General features: G+C 40.3%; 1 protein-coding gene across 4 annotated transcripts in view; it reads right to left on the bottom strand.

Moving 5' to 3' along the window:
* The window catches only part of LOC136439144 (synaptic vesicle 2-related protein-like), a 30240-nt gene extending 12558 nt beyond the window's left edge, over positions 1-17682 (bottom strand). The window contains exons 1-5 of one of the 4 annotated variants that reach the window (XM_066434355.1): positions 17413-17682; positions 11633-11819; positions 6545-6696; positions 895-980; positions 462-560 (exon numbers count right to left, since the gene is read on the bottom strand). In XM_066434355.1, coding sequence (XP_066290452.1) covers positions 462-560; positions 895-980; positions 6545-6696; positions 11633-11712 — 417 coding nt within the window. In that variant the 5' untranslated portion in view covers positions 11713-11819; positions 17413-17682. Of the gene's footprint in view, positions 1-461; positions 561-894; positions 981-1741; positions 2047-3140; positions 3331-6544; positions 6697-11632; positions 11829-17412 lie in introns of those variants that run through there. The other 3 variants (XM_066434366.1, XM_066434385.1, XM_066434376.1) reach the window with 3 other exon arrangements.
* Between the last annotated feature and the right edge of the window lie 923 nt (positions 17683-18605).

The raw sequence follows: 18605 nt of genomic DNA, 5'->3' as shown, positions 1-18605 counted from the left end.
GAGCAACGATTCGTCAATCGCTTTAAAATGCTATGTGACAACGTTTGAAATTTTTTGTTAAATGAATGTTCTTCCCTTTTCGTCCAAAAGAAATCTATGATTGTCAGTACTAAAAAGGAAGAGAAAGGGTGTAAAAATATATATATTGAGCATATGGGCTAAATCATAAATGATAGTTTGTGACTTTATTTTATGGAATGTGTGCATCTATATTTGTTGGTTAGCTTGCAAGTTTAGAAAAAAACAACTTAATAATGCCTCCTCGGAGCTGCAGTCAAAAATATGCGACAACTAATGCTAAAAAAAATTACATGTTTATATAATGTTTTGTTGTCTTCTACCTCACACTTTTACATTGTGAATCAATTTTCAATTATAAACATAAGATTCACACAAATCCAATTTTGCTCAAGGTTGCTAGTGGAAAGGGGAGGATGTCAAAATGATGGGCGGGGTGTTACCGTGGTGATGAAGGCCTCCTGCCAGCTGCTGAGCTGCCACTCACATAGGAGCTGGGGAGACAGGATGCTGAGGATCATCATCTCCATCGCATCCGCCATCTACACACAAACAAAAATCTTGTTCACAAGCAGACAGACACACAGGAACACTACTGAAAATATATCAACCTCCATGGAGTTGATAATCATACTTGTACATGCCAAATAACAGGCACACTAACCTCGAGCTCAATTTATTCAGACCATGACTAAAATATAATCTCCAAGCAGATCGACCTATCTTCTGGTGGCAAGATTATACAATGGAACAATGGACAGTCTTGGCTGGCCGTTACAACCTTTTGAAGATGATCTGCTTGGAGATGAACTAACAAAACAAAAAAGTAACATTGAAATAAACAAAGCTGTTGTGTGAAACTTAAGAATATCTTACCCAAGACAGTCCTGTGAGGACAGACAGCTTGATCTGGAACCTCCCAAAGCCAATCGCTTCCACAGCATCCTCCACAGTAAAGGTGTCTGCAATAAAACGGAAAGAAGTTACTAAACAAATCGAAGAGCATGAAAAAGCAGCAGCAACACTTAGCTGACAGTATTGGTAGAGAAGGTGACAGTCACAGTCAAACATCAACAGGTGAATTCGTATTCTGTCAACTTAAAGCTTTGTTTTAAACAGACTTCCTAAGGGCACATTTCGATCGGTGACCGGCAGGATTCGAACCCAGGACCACTTGGTTCTGAGCGGAACACACTGCCATTGTGCCACACAACCCCATGACTTGCCACTTTACCTCTCAACTGACTTTTTACATTACCTGCCTACTAAGTAAGGTAATTTCATTTTCATTAATCTCAGGATTAACCCCCCAGATATGCAGTTTAGATATACTAGGATGCATTTTACTGGGGGTGTTGGGTTGGAGATCTGTTTGGACGTATATTTTCAGGGTGGCGGAATCATGTACCCTAAGGCTGGTGGGTGTTAGATCCCCCCACCTGATATACCAGTTAACGTTAAACCTAGTTATTTGACTCGTCACCAAGTTGCATATTAAGCTAAAAATCACTACAGCAGAGTCCACTGGTAGTAGTCTGTGACCAATTGCAACTACCATACTATTTCCCAAATGCTGACTGCTAAGCATTAAAAGCATAATGTACCATTTATTAAGTCTTTGGTATGACTTGGACGGGGATCGAACTCATGACTTATCAAATGCGAGGACAATATTCTCAGCCATTGAAGTTAAGTCAAGCATAATATCAAAGACTGTCTCTACCTGCAACAAGGTACGGCTTATTGCCGGGTCCGGTGAGGGGGGTTCTCTCTGAATCCATCCCCCCTGGCAGGCACAGCGGCTCGAAAATATCTTCATCGTCATCATCGATGTTCACTTGTTCTAAGGGACTCAGAGCCATAGCTGGTGCAGACTTTTCAGTCAAGAAGAGTCAGAACACGATAGCTCAGACTTCTTCTTGGCTTTAGTTAGCAAAATCGATGGATAAAGTACGTAATACTTTAAGGATATACCCGAGGTATGATTCAAGATGGCCACCACAACTAGGACAGGTATGAATGCACTCATCTATTAAATACATTATACCCTAGGGGAATTAGGGGAATGCTACACTCTTTCCTTGAAAGGGGTGTAACGCTTGAATTGACATGGACTCAGAAGTGCAATGCAACTTGACAAATTGTTTTTTCTTAACTTTATGGTAAACAATTTTTAGTTCTAAGAACCGTTTAGGGTCAAGTACACCCTGATACAGACAATTACATTATTTATTACGAATGGTTTCACCTGAATTACCAAAACTTTACCTACTGGTATGAACAATTCAAACATGGTTTATTCTAAACTAGGTGTAATTATGGAGTAGAAAAACGGGTTGAACAACCATTCATTTGGGGTTTCCCTGAAGCAGAAGCCAGACAGAAGCTACAACACTGTATTTTTGATTTACAGATTTACACTAACTGTATATATAATCATCATAATGATTATAGTGACAAGACTGGAATGACCTCCTTAGAAAAGGTCTGACTATTTACCGGAATACACTTGTCAGGTATTGTGGTAAATATACACTGAAAGACACATAAAATCAAGAAGTGTGAAATCTACCAGAATACAGTTTGCTTCGATGAGTAAACATTAATATTACACTGCTATGTCAGTTCCATAAATGTGGCAAAGCTCAATCAAATATTAGAATAAGATAAATAGAATAATTTAGACATTTATTGTAACAGGCCAGGGTAAAATGCATGCGACTTTTGCAATTCTGTCACACAAAAAAGTATTTTACAAAAATGTTAATATATTCTGGCCCCTTACACTTACAGCTTCTACTTTGGTAATCTAGCTAGCTAATCCAGGTAACCTGGATGCCAGACTGTTTTCCAGAGGCCTTAACATAGACTAGCTCATCGGCTCCAGGGCCAACATACCCCCACAGAAATTTTACCACAGACACCCATGAGTTATTATATATACATGTAAGATCCCTAGCAACAGATCCAGAGTCTCCAACTCAGACCTAGGAGTGTCTGTGGTAAATTTCCTTGGGTGCATGTTGGCCATGGAGCCGAGGAGCTGGCCTGTGTAGGCTGTGGAAACGGCCTGGCTTCCAAAATAACTTCCAGGATACCAGCAACACAAATATGCAATGTACCTGCAGACAACGATGGTGTCTTGTCCCCAGTCAAAGGTGTTTTCTCAGTAGGTTGAGCCAAGTTTTTACCTCCCTGTCCTTCACCTTTGCTGTCTTTCTGCTCACTTGGCATAATGTTACAACAAACTAGAACGACGCTGAAACTGCACAACTTCTAACATTACTCTACCTAAGAGTGTCCAACATCCGCTAAGTGACAGTGGCACGTTCCATTGGGGCTAGTAAAAGTGCTCTAACTCTGAGTGTCTGCAGAATTAAATTGTTGGGTGGAGATCTAGAGGTTAAGGATGACATGTCAGTTTTATAACCCCTGAGGCTTCGATAGGCAACCTTGAGTATATGCAGCCAGTTATCATATAACCAGGGGATGTTGACCAATGAGAAGGCTCCATTTTGTCATACGTAACCACCAGTCGTTATTACTCCATATTGACCTGCACTTTTTGCAAGGATCACTTTTTTGTAACATTACCATGACATGCATGTGAGGGTGCTAAGTTTTGTGAGTTTGCCTCTGGGGAGACCTCATCTTTACAACCTTTTGTTGATGAAAGGCGATTCAAAAGTGATCACAATTTTTTTGCCAAAGCTGTTTATAATATTACTTATATTAGTGGTCAAAGGTTACAGCTCAGTAACTGTATGAGTTATGCTTTGTGTGCGTCTATTATGCCAGGTTAAATTGGCCGTGACATCATCAGCCCTGCAGGCCACAGTGAGTTTAATTAGGCAGAAGGCCTTTAACTCTACTCCAAGGAAATTTAACACTAAAAGGCTGTTATGAATATTGATATTACTTATAATCCAAATTGCAGTTGAAGTAAATACGTGTATCTGGATGGAAAAAGCCACAATATCTTAACCCTTAAGCTGCCAGAGTTTCAGCCCAAAAAGATTGTAAATGTCCGACCCCTGACCCCTCACAAAACCCGCGAAACAGCCTGCGGCCCTAACTCCCTGGTTTCATGCGCTTCACTCATGCAATGCTTCCTTCTTCCGCTGAATATTCTATCCTGTTTATAACTGGGCGCGGCATACAAGACATGTTTCTGTATACTGGATATATCTGAGCCTGGCAGCTTATGCCTCAAGATTCTTACAGCACAGTATATTTGCATGTCTGGACTTAATGCCTGATAACTCGTTTGAAGTTAGGAAGGTAAAGTCTCATTACCTTTTTGAAGCCGTAGGGACATTGTTATCTACTGTGTCTAAAGCTCAGTATTGGAAGGCAGAGCCCAACCCTCTTTTCACCTCACCAACCTAAGTCAGGTACCCATTTTTACACCTGGGTGCAGTGAGGAAAGTCGTGTTAAGTGCCTTTCCCAAGGACACAGCAAGGTCAAGCCGGGATCGAACCTGCTGTTACCTCTGGATTTTGTGTCCGCTAGCCTATATAGCTAGCTACTTGGCCATTCCTGACACCACATTTCAACACAGCTAGCATACAACAGAGTCCTGTACATCAGGACTTTTGTAGACCTAATTAGTACACAACATTTATCTAACAGTACCACTGAGATGCCAGCAGGCAGTATAAGGTATAAAAAAGGGCCTAATCATCAAAAGATTCAGGGGCATAAAAAGAAAGTGAATCTCGAGGGCTCTTGTTAAGTAGAGCGATCATGATAAGGTCTGAAGTACTCAGCTTCATCATTATTAAGGATTGGGCAGATGAACCAGTTACATTACAGCTAGCATACACCAGAGTCCAGTTCATCAGGACATTTGTAGACCTAAGTGTACATCAACATCCTTCTAACACTGTAACAGTGCCACTGAGACTCCAGCTGGCAGTTAGATAATACAGTATATAAAAAAGGACCCAATCATTAAAACATCCAGCGGGCATGAAAAAGGAAGTGAATCTCAAGGGCTCTTGTTAAGTGTGATCGTATATATGCATGATATGGTCTGAAATCCTGGTACATCAAGAATCAGGTACTCCTCAAAATGGTCTGCAGCCCTTGACAAACCATTAGTACTGAAAATTTACTGTTGAATACTGATCTATTTCTAACAGTATGATTTCAGTAAATTTTCAGTAAATCAGCTTTTACTGTCTTACTGAAGTATTACTGCCAACTACCTAATAATATGCTTCTTTTCACTCTTCTTTCACTGTTAGTACAGCACTGAAATAGTGGAAACTTAAAGTTAAAGTAATTCAATATTACTTTACTCTGCCTGGCACTGAAACCAATACAAACTTGCCACAGGGCTACCTGTAAGCACAGAGTTTAGAACTACAAGTTAAAGAATTAAAGAAAAAAATGGGAAAAGAACTGCTTGAACTTCAATTTTGACATACAACTCGTATCTGCTTGAATCAGATGATACTTACAGTCTGGTCTATTTTGTTTTTCCTCTCCATAACACATCAACAGTCCTTTTGGGTTCACCAAAAAGTTCAAAATACCCTTTTCAACACATGGCGTCCGGCCATTGTGTTTTCTTAGTGTTTGCATACGACAGCTGGTTCAATTCAGAACATTATACAGTCAAACCTGCCCAAGAAGACCACTTAGGGGACTGATAAAATCTGGTCATTGCTTGTTTCAATGGGAAATATTATCTTAGGGACCATCAACAAGTGGTCACATTGGCTACAGGTGGTTATTATAGTTATCAACAGGTGGTCACTTGTACAGGTTTGACCTTATCCTTGGTTCAAAATAAAATTATCTAAGAAAGGACAAACCAATGTTCGCATATGTTCAAGTTTGATGTAGATAAAATAATGAGACACTGAACATATGCATATTCTTCAAAGGCTTGGCCAGCAATTAGAATAAAGAGAAAGCAGCACATATCACCCAGATACTAAGTTAAGCCCACACCCCCACCACTGTAATCTGATTCACGTTTGTAACATTATCCCTCTACTAGTAGGGGTCATCTTTTGTCCCCAGCTGACACCTTAATTTGGGTCACTACATTTTACAAGTACAACCTTCATGTTCTGAAATAAATAAAAAATACCAATTCCCCAATCCCCTTGTATTCTACGAAACTCATAAAGCACCTAATTACCATATACGTCAATCAAGGGTAGTAAATTTGCCCCATGGTATTATGACGTCATCAACCATGAAATTGGTTCTTTCACCTGTTGAGCTGTGTTAGATCGTTAGCACTACAATTTAGTACAAACATTCAACCGTATGAAACGTACCTTTTCTTGTAATCATCATAACTTATTGAAATCATTCATTCACTTAGATATAATGTTGCACTTTTTTGTATGAATTGTACCTAAATTTAGCCATCCCGAGGGTGGGGGAGGGGTGTTACCGGCTTGACACACTCATACCAAGGAGGAAGTCCTACCACACATTATTCAATTCAACTGTGACATCCTTAGCTATACTTCCTTAAAGAAGTAATCCACTAGCACGACTCACCTTCCGAAGTGTCCTTCTCCAGCTGCTGAAGACCGTTCCGTGTGTCGATGGTGACTTCTCCGTGTGTAGAGGACACCTCGTCTAGGTTCTCGTACTCTCCCTTCCCGGGCATGTTCTCCTCTTCCTCCTTCCTTCTCCGGAATTTCACGATCCTTTTGAGGGAATCCATGGCATGTTAAGGTACTATATCAACATGTCTGTCATGTAAACTACGGTTTCAGGTGTTTTTTCCACGCTAGTTTTTCCATGACGTGTAATTTGTGTACCGTTGTTTGTGGAAGGTCGGACTTCCGTGACCGGAGCCGCTTTGTAAAGGGAAGTACTGAGGGACGGTACGTTGTGCATCGCTCAGGGTAGTGGACGCGTTAGGGGCGGTCCGCTGCCCTGTGGGAGGATGTAGTCTTTATATCTTTCATCTTATATATTCACACACATATATGTACATACAGCTATACACCATCAAACAGCCACGTAGAGGGGATACATTTTGGTTTGGCTCTCCTTTTTTTTTGAAGTTGAATTTTCATTTTATAACTACTTTTTTGGTGTCACATGCATGTATATACAGTATCAAACAGCCACGTAGACGGGTGGGGGAGTTGTTTTGTTTAGCTCTCCATCGGATCAAGGAGGTTAAAATATTTTAACCTCCTTGATCGGATGGAGCTTTTTTTCTTGAAGTTTCATTTTATGACTAATTTGTTTGGTGTCACTTCAGTTCAAACGGCGTTCAATAAGGCACTGGGTCCGCTTATAAGAATAGCACGAGCTTTTTTTGGGGGGGGGGGGTCTTATTTTTATATACAGCAAAAATAAACAGGGCAATATAACGTTTAGTAGAAAGACATAAAAATTTCATCTGAAAAGCTATTTGGCAGGAATATTCCTGTTCACGGTAATATTCTATTTCAGGAACAAACGGATATGCGGGTATTTACGGAATTTATGAACAGACGTAGAATGGCCGGAACTTACTGCCAGTTATTCGAAATCTGAAACTATTTAGTTTTTTTTTCTTTTTTGCAGGATTTGAAAATACGTTTTTGTGGATCAGAGTTTTTCTCCTTCTTGACATGTCCTCAAAAATGCATTTTCCCATCGCTCGCCTATTGTAATCTTGAGTCTGGCTCAAATTTCATTATTTTCCCAGCATTACCGGTACTAATATCCCTAAAGCCGGATAGAAGGTCTCCCAAGCGATGGCGTGGCGACGACAGCAGAGCTTGTTTCTTTAGCTCCATTCTTTTCACGCTTGCTTACAGTTCAATAACGTTACAAAATGCTTTGTCAGAGATGTGTAGCATGTCTATCCCAGTATTTGGACAGGCAGTTGCAGGTATGTGCGGTGAATAAAACTCATTTTGCCAGTCAGTGGATACGGTCTTTGCCACCGAAAGATCTGCTTGGAGATTAAGGCACGTAAAGCGCAACGCCGGCTGTTGTATTCTGTGTAATTCCATTCCCGTGACGGTATACGTACCTGGGATAATTGTGCGCCACGCCCAACAAAGCATGTGACGCCCCTCCGTGTGCTGTATTGAGTTTTGGAGAGCTAGCTACAGGTTAACTTCCAAGCAGATGTTTGAAGGCTACGTTTCTCTTACTGAATTCATGTAGATGCCCGTTTCTCGTCCGGGGGGTTCGTTTTCGGTGTGTCAAGATGTTTTTGCTTTTGTATGTAGTTACAGTTTGAGTGAGTGAGTGAGTGAGTGAGTGAGTGAGTGAGTGAGTGAGTGAGTGAGAGCTAGAGAGTGAGCTAGAGAGTAAGCTAGAGAGTGAGTGAGTGAGTGAGTGAGTGAGTGAGTGAGTGAGTGAGTGAGTGAGTGAGTGAGTGAGTGAGTGAGTGAGTGAGTGAGTCACACTTGCAGGAGTGACAGGACGTAGAGTTCAGAGATGTTAGAACTAGTCGTTTATCAGACATGATGACAGATATTCCGGGTCATGGGGTCAATGGAAGTGGCTACTTATTCACGGGGAGTTTATATTGTTTTGGGTCTGTCTGCTTGTGTTTTCGCAGTTGTATATTTTCCATGAGTTAGTCACGTTCACAGTAGTGACAGTACGTGATCAGTGGACATATGTAATGTTAATCAAATCCATATTTGCCTAATCCATGAATTATAAATATACAAGAAATACTTTAAGTATTTCGCGGAGGCGTCAGATCTTCGAACTCTTGCTTGTGACAGAAATGGGCAGCTAGGAAAGTACAACGATTTCGCCACCCAATATCTGCTTGAAGATTAACCAGAGGTCACCTGCTGGTCTTTAAAGATAGCGGCCACGCTTGGTGTTTTAATTTTGCTGGTCACGTTGATTGCCTAGCGCTTGATTGACGTCGCTTTCTGTCCGCGCGACCATAAACGATCATAAAAGCATATATCAGGAAAGCGAACGTCATTAGCAGAAGCAGCCAAATTGAAACGCCGACTGGGGACTGCAGCTATGAAAGGGTCCGACTATTTACCGGAATATAACGGATTATACAGGAAGAACGAGATGAAATCTACCGAAATACAGTACAGCTGCTGTATATACTTAAATGGATGAAGACCTTTGTTGCACATTTATGCCACACTTGGCTAAGTACAGGTCGCAACAAAACAAAATAACAAGTACAGTTAACGGATACAAAAGAATATGGCTTTCATTAGATAAATTCTACTTCTCCTCGCTTTTCGGTTATAGTAGATGTAAAAGAAAAGACGTGTTTTTCAATGGGAGGTTTGCCTAGTCGCATTAGGACTATGAATTTTTGTACAGTACTTAAATGTGTGAAGTAGGGAAATAGGTTTTCTACAAGCTTATACAGTTCAAGTCTTTCTTTTGATAGTATAATGAGTATATACGTAAACATCGCAGCTGCTACATTTTGGCATGAAATAATGGCTCTGGGAACAAGAGATCCCTAGAAAAAAGGAAGATCCCAGCCCGTCGTCATGTTTGCCTATCTACTCCAATGTTTGCGGGTTCTGAGTAATTAGCGCATATGGCCAGGAATACCAATCAAGGCATAGTTTGAATTTCGAATCAACCCTAACTAATCAAAGCATATTGTGTGTATTTCGGTCAATTTCAGCCTTCTTTAGTTGTAGTAGGGTAGTAAACAGTCGGACCGATGTACATATACTAGTATAAGCCAACAAAAGGGCCAGCAGCGGAGCATGTTATGGAAGCTTTGAGTAAACTCCGTGTAGCGACTTCTCTCGCAACCCTACTCAGGCACAACTACACATACACTAAGCATATAAACATACCGGAAAGAGTAAAGAAAGCAAATGTACCCAACCATGCATGATCGGTCCAGTGCAAACAAGGCAATCGATTTTCGTTACGAAGGTGATCACTTTCTATAGGCTGTAGTTTACTCCATGTCCGCAAGACGTCGTTTCTGCACGTTACACCTGTGCTAATAAGATGAATTTGTAACGAAGTCAAATATCTAGACATAGTGTTTCAAATGCGTATTTGAGCTCCATAAGGAACATTAAAAAGTTCTTTGTTACCTTCGTTAAGAAGGTTATGTTTCGATTTCGATACTATTTGTCTACCTGTGTGCCTTTAGACACCAAGTTATATTTGGTATGTGAGCAGAGGTCGGAAAAGGTCAAGTTCGATAATGAGCCTCCTAGTGGCTCTCTACGGTACTTTGAAGTTGATATCTCGTGTTCTGGACATGCCATGGGCGTGATTATTGAGTGGTATTGAGTGGGGTTTTTTTTTCAAACTTTATCAACTTACATAATAATACATAAAAATACATGGAAAATCCTAACTAATTGTAGTGTTGATTGAAATTACAATGATGGTTTTAAATATTGTAATTGCTTATCTATTTCTATGATGTCCTACCAAACATCATTGAGTGGAAGATAGCTCTTGGGGCAAAGAGTACATGTATAAGTGGTGTATGATTGGGCCACCTGGCGGCTTCTTTTGACTGCAGTATTCAACAAGGGGTTTGACGGATCGTCATGATTTGTGGTATGCTTTTGTTCTGTTTTGCTATACTTGATTGCACAAATAACTTATAAAGGGTGGAACAGTGTATGATTTATTATTACCAGAAAAGGGGGCGTGGTGGCAGACAAGGAATGATTGCTTCACGGGCGGTGAACAAGTAGGGCTTGGGTACATGAAGGTGCCAAAAGACAGCTGTTTAGGACATGAGGTAGCTACTTAAGTATTCCGTTTCCCTGGATTTTCACATCACCCCTGATAGCGAACTTTACCATCAATAAAGGTGGCCGATTCACGGCCGTGGAAGTCAGCAATCCACGGTCTTTAGACATGCTTAGCTGCGACGTAGCAAGCTGCTAGCCTAGATACCATAATTGTAGTTAGTCAGGTCTACATACCCGTATGGCACCCAGGCTATAGCTAGCAAGTATCTGTCTCTACAACTGGGTGGTATACGAAGACTTACTTATGGATGTCGCTCGAGGGGCCCAGAGTCTGGGCATTTCGAGTGGCATCCATAACTCTTCTTCAGCGTCACTCAAATGAACTGGTAGAGCTAGTCAAAACTAGTAAACTATGTTGCTGGAAAAACCGGTTGCACATGCTTAAGTCTCCGTATCTCATCCAGCTGAAAAGATTGAATAGTACTTAGGTATCGTTTACCTGGATGTCCAACCTTCATGGACGGTGCATTATGTAGTTTCAATCTTGAATTACTTTGAAAGTCTAGTTGGATCCACAATTACCTTGTCTGCTTACTATTCTTCTTGTGAATGAACTGGCTTTGGTATTACAATACGAAAGGAAACTTACGGAAGTCTTCGTATCTTATCCCGTTGTAGTGATTGAATTGTATTTAAATATCGTTTACCTGGTTGTCTTACTCTCCAAGCAGAGGAGTGGGTCCGGCTGGTTTTTGACGTGTTTTAGGCGTTTTTGTCGGGCTTTGTCATGTTATTTATCTTTTTATTTTTTGTCTCACCAACCCACACCTGTAAAAGCCTAAAACACGTCAAAAACCAGCCGGACCTACTCCTCTGCTTGGAGAACAGGTTGTCTAACGTTTTCCATCGACACAGCATAAAGTTTCTAGCTTGAACGTGCCGCAGTGTGGCATGGAAAACTTACGGAAGTCGGAACCCATCTCTCCTTTTGGCCTGGTTGGCCTCCAGGTCGGCGGCGTAGCCTCCTTCGGTCAGCGGGTTCATGTTGGCGGCCGACGGTGAATGGCTGACGGATGTCTCCACGGCGACGTGGTCACTGCGTCACGACACTCAGCGGCGAATGGTGGTACTACACCCTTCTCGAGTGAAACCTGCAGAGCACGATTTAGGAAAAGAAATAGTTATTCAGGTAGTTGATCTACAAGTCGATTGTTTGGGCACAGAATGATTTCTAAGTCCGTAACATTGCTGTGTACATGCGTCACGACACCCAGCGGCGAATGGTGGCACTACACCCTCTTCGAGTGAAGCATGCAGAGCACTTGAAAGATTTGATATTCAGATATTTGATCCAAAAGTCGATTGCGTTGGCACAGAATGATTTCAAAGTGCATAACATGTATGTATGTTTCATTGATTTTAAGTAATATATAACCCCGAACCCACTGACTTGTCCTTTGTATTTTCCTTTGTATATTTATGTAGTTATTGAAGACCGTTCTAAAGTTTCTGTATGTTTGTTGTTTCGATAAAGTTCTCACTCCTCTCCTGAAATATTGGAAACATTTTAAATCATGCCCGCCATGAAAATTGTATTTTCTAGGATAAAAGAAGCCACAGTGTAAATTGGAAAGTCGGCATTTTCCAATTTACCTTTAAAAGCTACCATTCTTCCCTTCAACAGTATGGACATGAATGTCGCAAAGTGTATGAGATGGTCAAACCTTCTCAAAACTCCGACCTTCGGCCGAATGTGTTGATCGGCAGAAGGTCTCAAAACCTCCAGAGACTTGAACGTATTTTTTTGCTTTAAAATCTAGCCGAGATTGGTGGGAAAGATTGTGACCTTTGTATCATGTGTCCCGTTTTTTGTCGGCCCTCCCCACCATGGCCAAGCCGACAGAAAAGCGGGGCATATGATAAAAGGGTCATCCTTTCCCACCAACCTCTGCTAAGAGAGTACTTGACGGGTCTCGGAGACCTGCGAACATAGGCCGATCTTTAAAAATCACGCAGTGATCGACAAAACACCGGGTTTATTACTGCCGAAAACGTCCTTTTAAGAGCTCGCAGACTATTCTCCTGCTGTGTGACGCTGATTTAGGCCTCCAGTCCACTAGATGGCGATCGCGCTGCAACCTGGCTGCGACCTGAATTGGATTTCCAATTGTGTAAACCTTGAGTTCATAATTCAAATATCTTGACAGGTGTAAAAGTATGAATGAAAAGATAGCGAAGCAGAAAAAGCGTGAAAAAAATAATTTCTATCAGTAAAATTCGTTGAGCGATCTGTCAAAGTGTAGGTCGCAGCGCCGCCCTGGAAGAATGGGGGTGTAAGGTAGTCTCCAACCAGACCCAATAGATTGCAAAGACCGTATCCAACTGGAAGAAGGAGCTTATAGTGCAATCTTGGGTTGGCTATGAAAACTCCTTCTGCCTGTTGGATACGGTCTTTGCCAACCCGTAGGTCTGCTTGGAGACTAGGTGTAAGGGCCCTGTCACACCTGTGCGTATATTCAAGGGCGCATGAGTTCCGCAGTAACAGTTTTGTGGTTTAAGTAAATTTTGCGGGGAGGAAGTTGTTTTCTACTTTGACCCACCGTTGAGCAGTCTAGTTATCAAACCAAAGAAATTACTTCTTCAACTGAAAACTTAACCTTAACCAAAAACATGTTAATACGCAACTCATGCGGGATTGTATATACGCACAAGTGTGACAGGGCCCTTAGAGCTCAAGAACTCGAATTTTCGCCGGCTTACGCTTACAGACCAAACGGCAACTACATATATATGTACTAGAAGTACCCTGAGAAATCCGCCAGCTGCCTTGGCATCTACTTGACAGGAAAACTAATATTTCCTCTGATACTCATTTAATTTTTCCACCTTTGGGGTCCCCCGGCTTAATTATGTATGGTCTCCACTCTCAAATATTTTGCCTGCGTCGATTTGATAAAGGTCCGCGCAACGGTTGGGTTTTCCTTATGAATAATTCAAGCCGTCTGTGGAGTAATTATAGAGAGGAAGACGGTGTACTCTCTGCTAGTTATCAGCTGACTTTATTAAGATGTCTAGATATGAGATGGTTACCGCAAGTACATGTGGCGCAATAAAGACAACAACCTGTATCTTGCCAATGCTGATTTCTGTTTCCATTGAGATGACATCACCATACAGTTTATCTAGAATGGCAATACCATCGAATATAATTTACAGTATAACAATTATACTAGTATTTATTGCATATTCCTGCCCAAAAGGGCTAAATGTACAGATAACCGCATGTGGTCTATAAGAAGCATAATGCAAAACATGAATTGATAAAATGCTACATTATAACATTGAAAACGGAAAAAACAGACAAACTGTGGACTATTGCTAAACTAATGTTGATCACCCAGTAGTTTCTTCTCTCTTTTTGAAACATTTGGAAACATGATTACATACTTTACCCATTATATGTTCGTTCTTTTCTGACATCAGGTATATAAAAGCGTCTTGCTTTGACACCCAATGTAATAGTTTCTCAAGCAACTGGATATATTTTGGAAACGGTCCGCTACCTTTCGACAGTGTTACCTTGTGTATCTTATTGCCTGGGTGTCTGACCTTCAATATAACATCTACAGGAGAGGTATCGTGCCATGTACCTCAACCTACATTTGTATTGTCAACAGGAAGCGAGTCGGAAGATGGTGCACCGGTGTCATCACAAAGGTCAGACTTGCGGGAGTGACAGAAATGGAAGAACTCAGTAGTTTATCATATCATGACATGGCAGACTTCTCAGGTCATGGGGTTAATGGAAGAGGCTACTAATTCACAGGATCTGTTGTCAGTGTTATATTGTGTCCACTTGCTAGCAACGTTTACTGCAGAGTGGTAGGAAGTGATCAATGGACACATGTAATGTTTATCAAAACCTTACTTGCATGATTCATGAACTAAAATTAAACAAAACATACCATAAATTTAAATTCTAAAAAGAAATATTTCACAGTGGCATGAGATCTTCGAACTCATATTTAGCGTTGTCATTGGAAAGATTTAGAATGAATAAAGCCGGTGTATTCATCTAAAAATGAAACATTGGCATTCAAAACTAGACGGCCACAACGAATACAAATTCAATTTTCACTTCGATGTTTTTGTTTATTCCGTTGACCTCAGAACGACATTGGCTAAAATCCTCTTCTATTGATTTGACAGCAGGATTTATATTTGAAATTTGTAGGATGATCAGATGCAAACGCCTCCGGGAAACTCGCCATGATTTCACTTGTGATGAAATGGCCCTGTCGGGTCTCTGCAGTGAAATCAAATTTCCGCGTTCTTGATGCCATGTCTTATTTATAACAGAGAAGAACTATACAGATGATATTCTGTTTACTAACCAAGGTTTGGTTATATTTGAAATTCTGTTATTATCATTCTCTTGTATGAAATTCCAGAATTTCTTTATATTTGAATTTCTGTTATTATTTTGCTTATACTTGAAACTTCTGTCATTATTATTATTGTTTTTCTTCTAAGCAGATTTTTAACCATTGTTATTATCATATTTGAAATTCCAGAGTTTCTGTTACATTATAGTTGAATTTCTGTTATCATTATGGTTATACTTGAAACTTCTGTTATTATTATCATTGTTATTCTTCCAATCAGATTTATGAATTTCTATCATTATCATACAAGTGTATTTGAAATTCCTGAACTTTCGTTAATGTTATTGTACATGATTATCTGTATATATTTTATGGCTTATCGTTTTCCCCGAAATGGTTCCCTCACTGTATTTGTTATTTTTTCTTTGAAAATTCAATTAAAAATAATTTTGCCGATGATTATGAAAACGACTAAGAATAATGATTAAGATCCAATAAAAGAATCGAAGGAATCGAATTTACAGCCAAATAAAACGTCATACAAATTTGATTGCATGGATGTCACCCCCTTGAGGCCCCATATTTGATCCGAGAGCGCGATGAAACAAAACCCGTCTGAAAGTAAGACATCAGAACTTTGAAGATCAGGAGCTCGAGACGCGAGAAACGTGGTTACAGGAAATTGAACAGTAGATGAGACAGTGGCGAGACAGTCTTTTTTCCAATTCCTGGCTCGGCCGATAGGTAAGGCCATGTTGATTCCATCATATGGATCAACTGTATATTACACGAAGCAGCTGCAAAATGAGCTAAAAATATGCCATAAATTACAAAAAACTTCGGAAAATGAATTCTTATGCATATGCAGACTTTCCAAGTCAAAGAAGAAGATGTAAAGTTTACATCTTCTTCTTTGACTTGGAAAGTCTGCATTGTAAAGGAACAAAAATGAAGAATCTAGCATTCGGCACACCATACTCTTTGTGTTCAGTCATTTGTCCGACCACTTAGATTTCATAATGAAGGCGTTTTTTGGCCAAACATTTTTTTTATTCGCACGCTCGCATCAGTTTTCAGATTCCCATAGGATGTCATCCATATAATCAAATCATCATGGCCTAACAATGAAATATGCAACTCTATGAATATGGTATTTTGCTAATACTAGACGGTCACTGAGACACTCGCGACCACTAAGCGATTTCATCAGTAGTTTTGAATGAATTTCTATGACGAATTGCAATGGTCGGTCAAACGAATATCTTTACGTTTTGTGTGCTTTGTTGTGTTTTGTATTTTCATCATACTTTTACATCGTGCATAAAATATTCCAATGATTACATCAAGAGTCACACAAATTCAATGTTGGTCGCCCAACGTTGCTCACCGATCGCCGTTTAGTGGAAAGGGGCTTATGACAGAAAATGCTGATGAAACTTCAAATGAGGAGACGATTGATCAATGTAACGTTACGTTCGTGTCCGGCAACGCTGTAAATACCTTAACGTTGTAAATGATATTCATATACATATGAATTCTTGTATCAACACGATCACAGCTATAACATTGTTCCATGGTTTATTATGAAATATGACAGATTAGCACGAAAGTGATATTTTCCTGCATAGGTACCGAATATTATCATTGATATCATCTTTGAATAATTAATGCTAAATGAGATTTTCGCCCTAAATATATGTTTCACGAGGCTGTAGGTTGCTCTCTATTTGTACCGGTACAATTTATTACCTGGAATATTTAGGATATTTTGTAGGTATGAAGTTAGATTATTTATACAGCACCTACTTTGACAAACTGCGCTTTAGAATAATTAAAGTCCCGCGGGTCCTCTCCGCCATGTTTTTACTCATCGGCTCACTTTATTGACGTCGTAAAGGGCTCAAGAGCACCCAACGTGAATGAACATCGTGACGTCATAGCGACGCCATCTTGGATATTCTATTTCATTATATCCAGCACATCATTCGACAACGCTTGTTCGTTGGTGACGTACAACCTTGCAGTGGAGAAATGCCGCTAGTACAGGCATCAAAACAGACCGCAACGGACGGCCATCTTTAATTTCCTAGCTATCTACAATTCTCTCAGAGTTAATTCCCATAATTTTGTGCTACGAAGGCGAATACGATTTTTGAGCACGACGACTGACAATGACGTAAAAGAATGGCCGAAATAGAATCAAAACACACACATTAGAGACGGCGTATAATCATAGCCAGCCATTTTGTTCGGCGGCAAAATCATTATATATAATGATTCAGAAATTGCAAAATTACACGTTACATGAAGGTGAATTCACCGTCATTGCGAATAATTTAGATGGCAAATTAATACCTACCTTTCTGCAGAACTGAACACCTGCCTGGTTTTTCAAAACGGCTCTCTCTGTTCCACGGTTGCGGTCCAACGTCCTGTGGTGTTTCAAGCTTGGGGAAACCTTGCACCAGACGAATGAATATTCTCCCTCTCTACTCTCTCTCTCTCCCAGCCGCATAGATCCAGACGTTCTATTTGCATGCGCGTTGCCTCGCCTTCTATCTCACCAACACTAATCAGTGAGAGAGCCCGAAATCCCAGCCGAAGATCGATATTGGCACGGACGGACGCAACCGAAAAAAAACCTTAAGGGAATTACTACAGGCGGGGGTAAACCACTTACTTGTGTGCAATTACTTTCCCCGCCAATATTTGCTGCATGGCGAGTAATCTTATTATGTTTGGTAGGCTGTTTGGACGTGAGCCCTGGAGAAAATGAAGCGTGCGCGTCTTCGCGTCACGGGGTCGGGGTATATTGACGGTAAATGAATAATTGAATACATTTGTATTAGCCTTTTTGTTATGGGTCGGAGAAAAACAAAGGCAGGAATTTAGATGATATATAACGAAGGAGGCCATAGCCAATGGACGTCGCTTGGAAACGGCAGATGGTAATGTCATTCCCTTAATAAAGAAAAAATAATCTGATAAAACGCTTATCAAAATTAGATTTGTCATGCTAACAAAATCATCAAAATACGCATAAAGATATTTTCAGGAAATAGAATATAGGTAATATAGAAAAATCACTAGTTTTTCAAGGCACACATTTATATCACTTTACCACCACGTGTATTCATATTTGGGGAGCCTAGCCTCCGGCATTAAATCTCTTAAAGTTTAAAGACCCCAATGCACCTCGATAAGCGTTATAAGGGGTGACCCGTTGTGTTAAAAACGGAGGCCATAGCTAAGGCACATTGCAACACGAAAACATCATTACTATCATTCACCTTAATTGATGCCTACTTTCCTGGCCTTTTCATCATTGACAGACAGCTTAGTTGATTGTTGACTAGTGGAATAAATCAAGGAGGTTAATAATAATAATAATACTAGAGATAAATATTAGCTTGTTCAGCAAATATGAACAGGTTTGCGTTTCAGTGTAACTAATGTGGGGGGAAATGAACATAACTAGAAAGGTAACAGTTGTAAAGTAAATAGTTAAACTACGTCATATTTCACTTCATCTCTATCCCCTGCAAAATCTTA

The sequence above is a fragment of the Branchiostoma lanceolatum genome, chromosome 1 (genome assembly GCF_035083965.1).
Source record: "Branchiostoma lanceolatum isolate klBraLanc5 chromosome 1, klBraLanc5.hap2, whole genome shotgun sequence".
Classification (NCBI taxonomy): Eukaryota; Metazoa; Chordata; class Leptocardii; order Amphioxiformes; family Branchiostomatidae; genus Branchiostoma; species Branchiostoma lanceolatum.
This window is presented reverse-complemented; position numbering and strand designations above follow the sequence as displayed.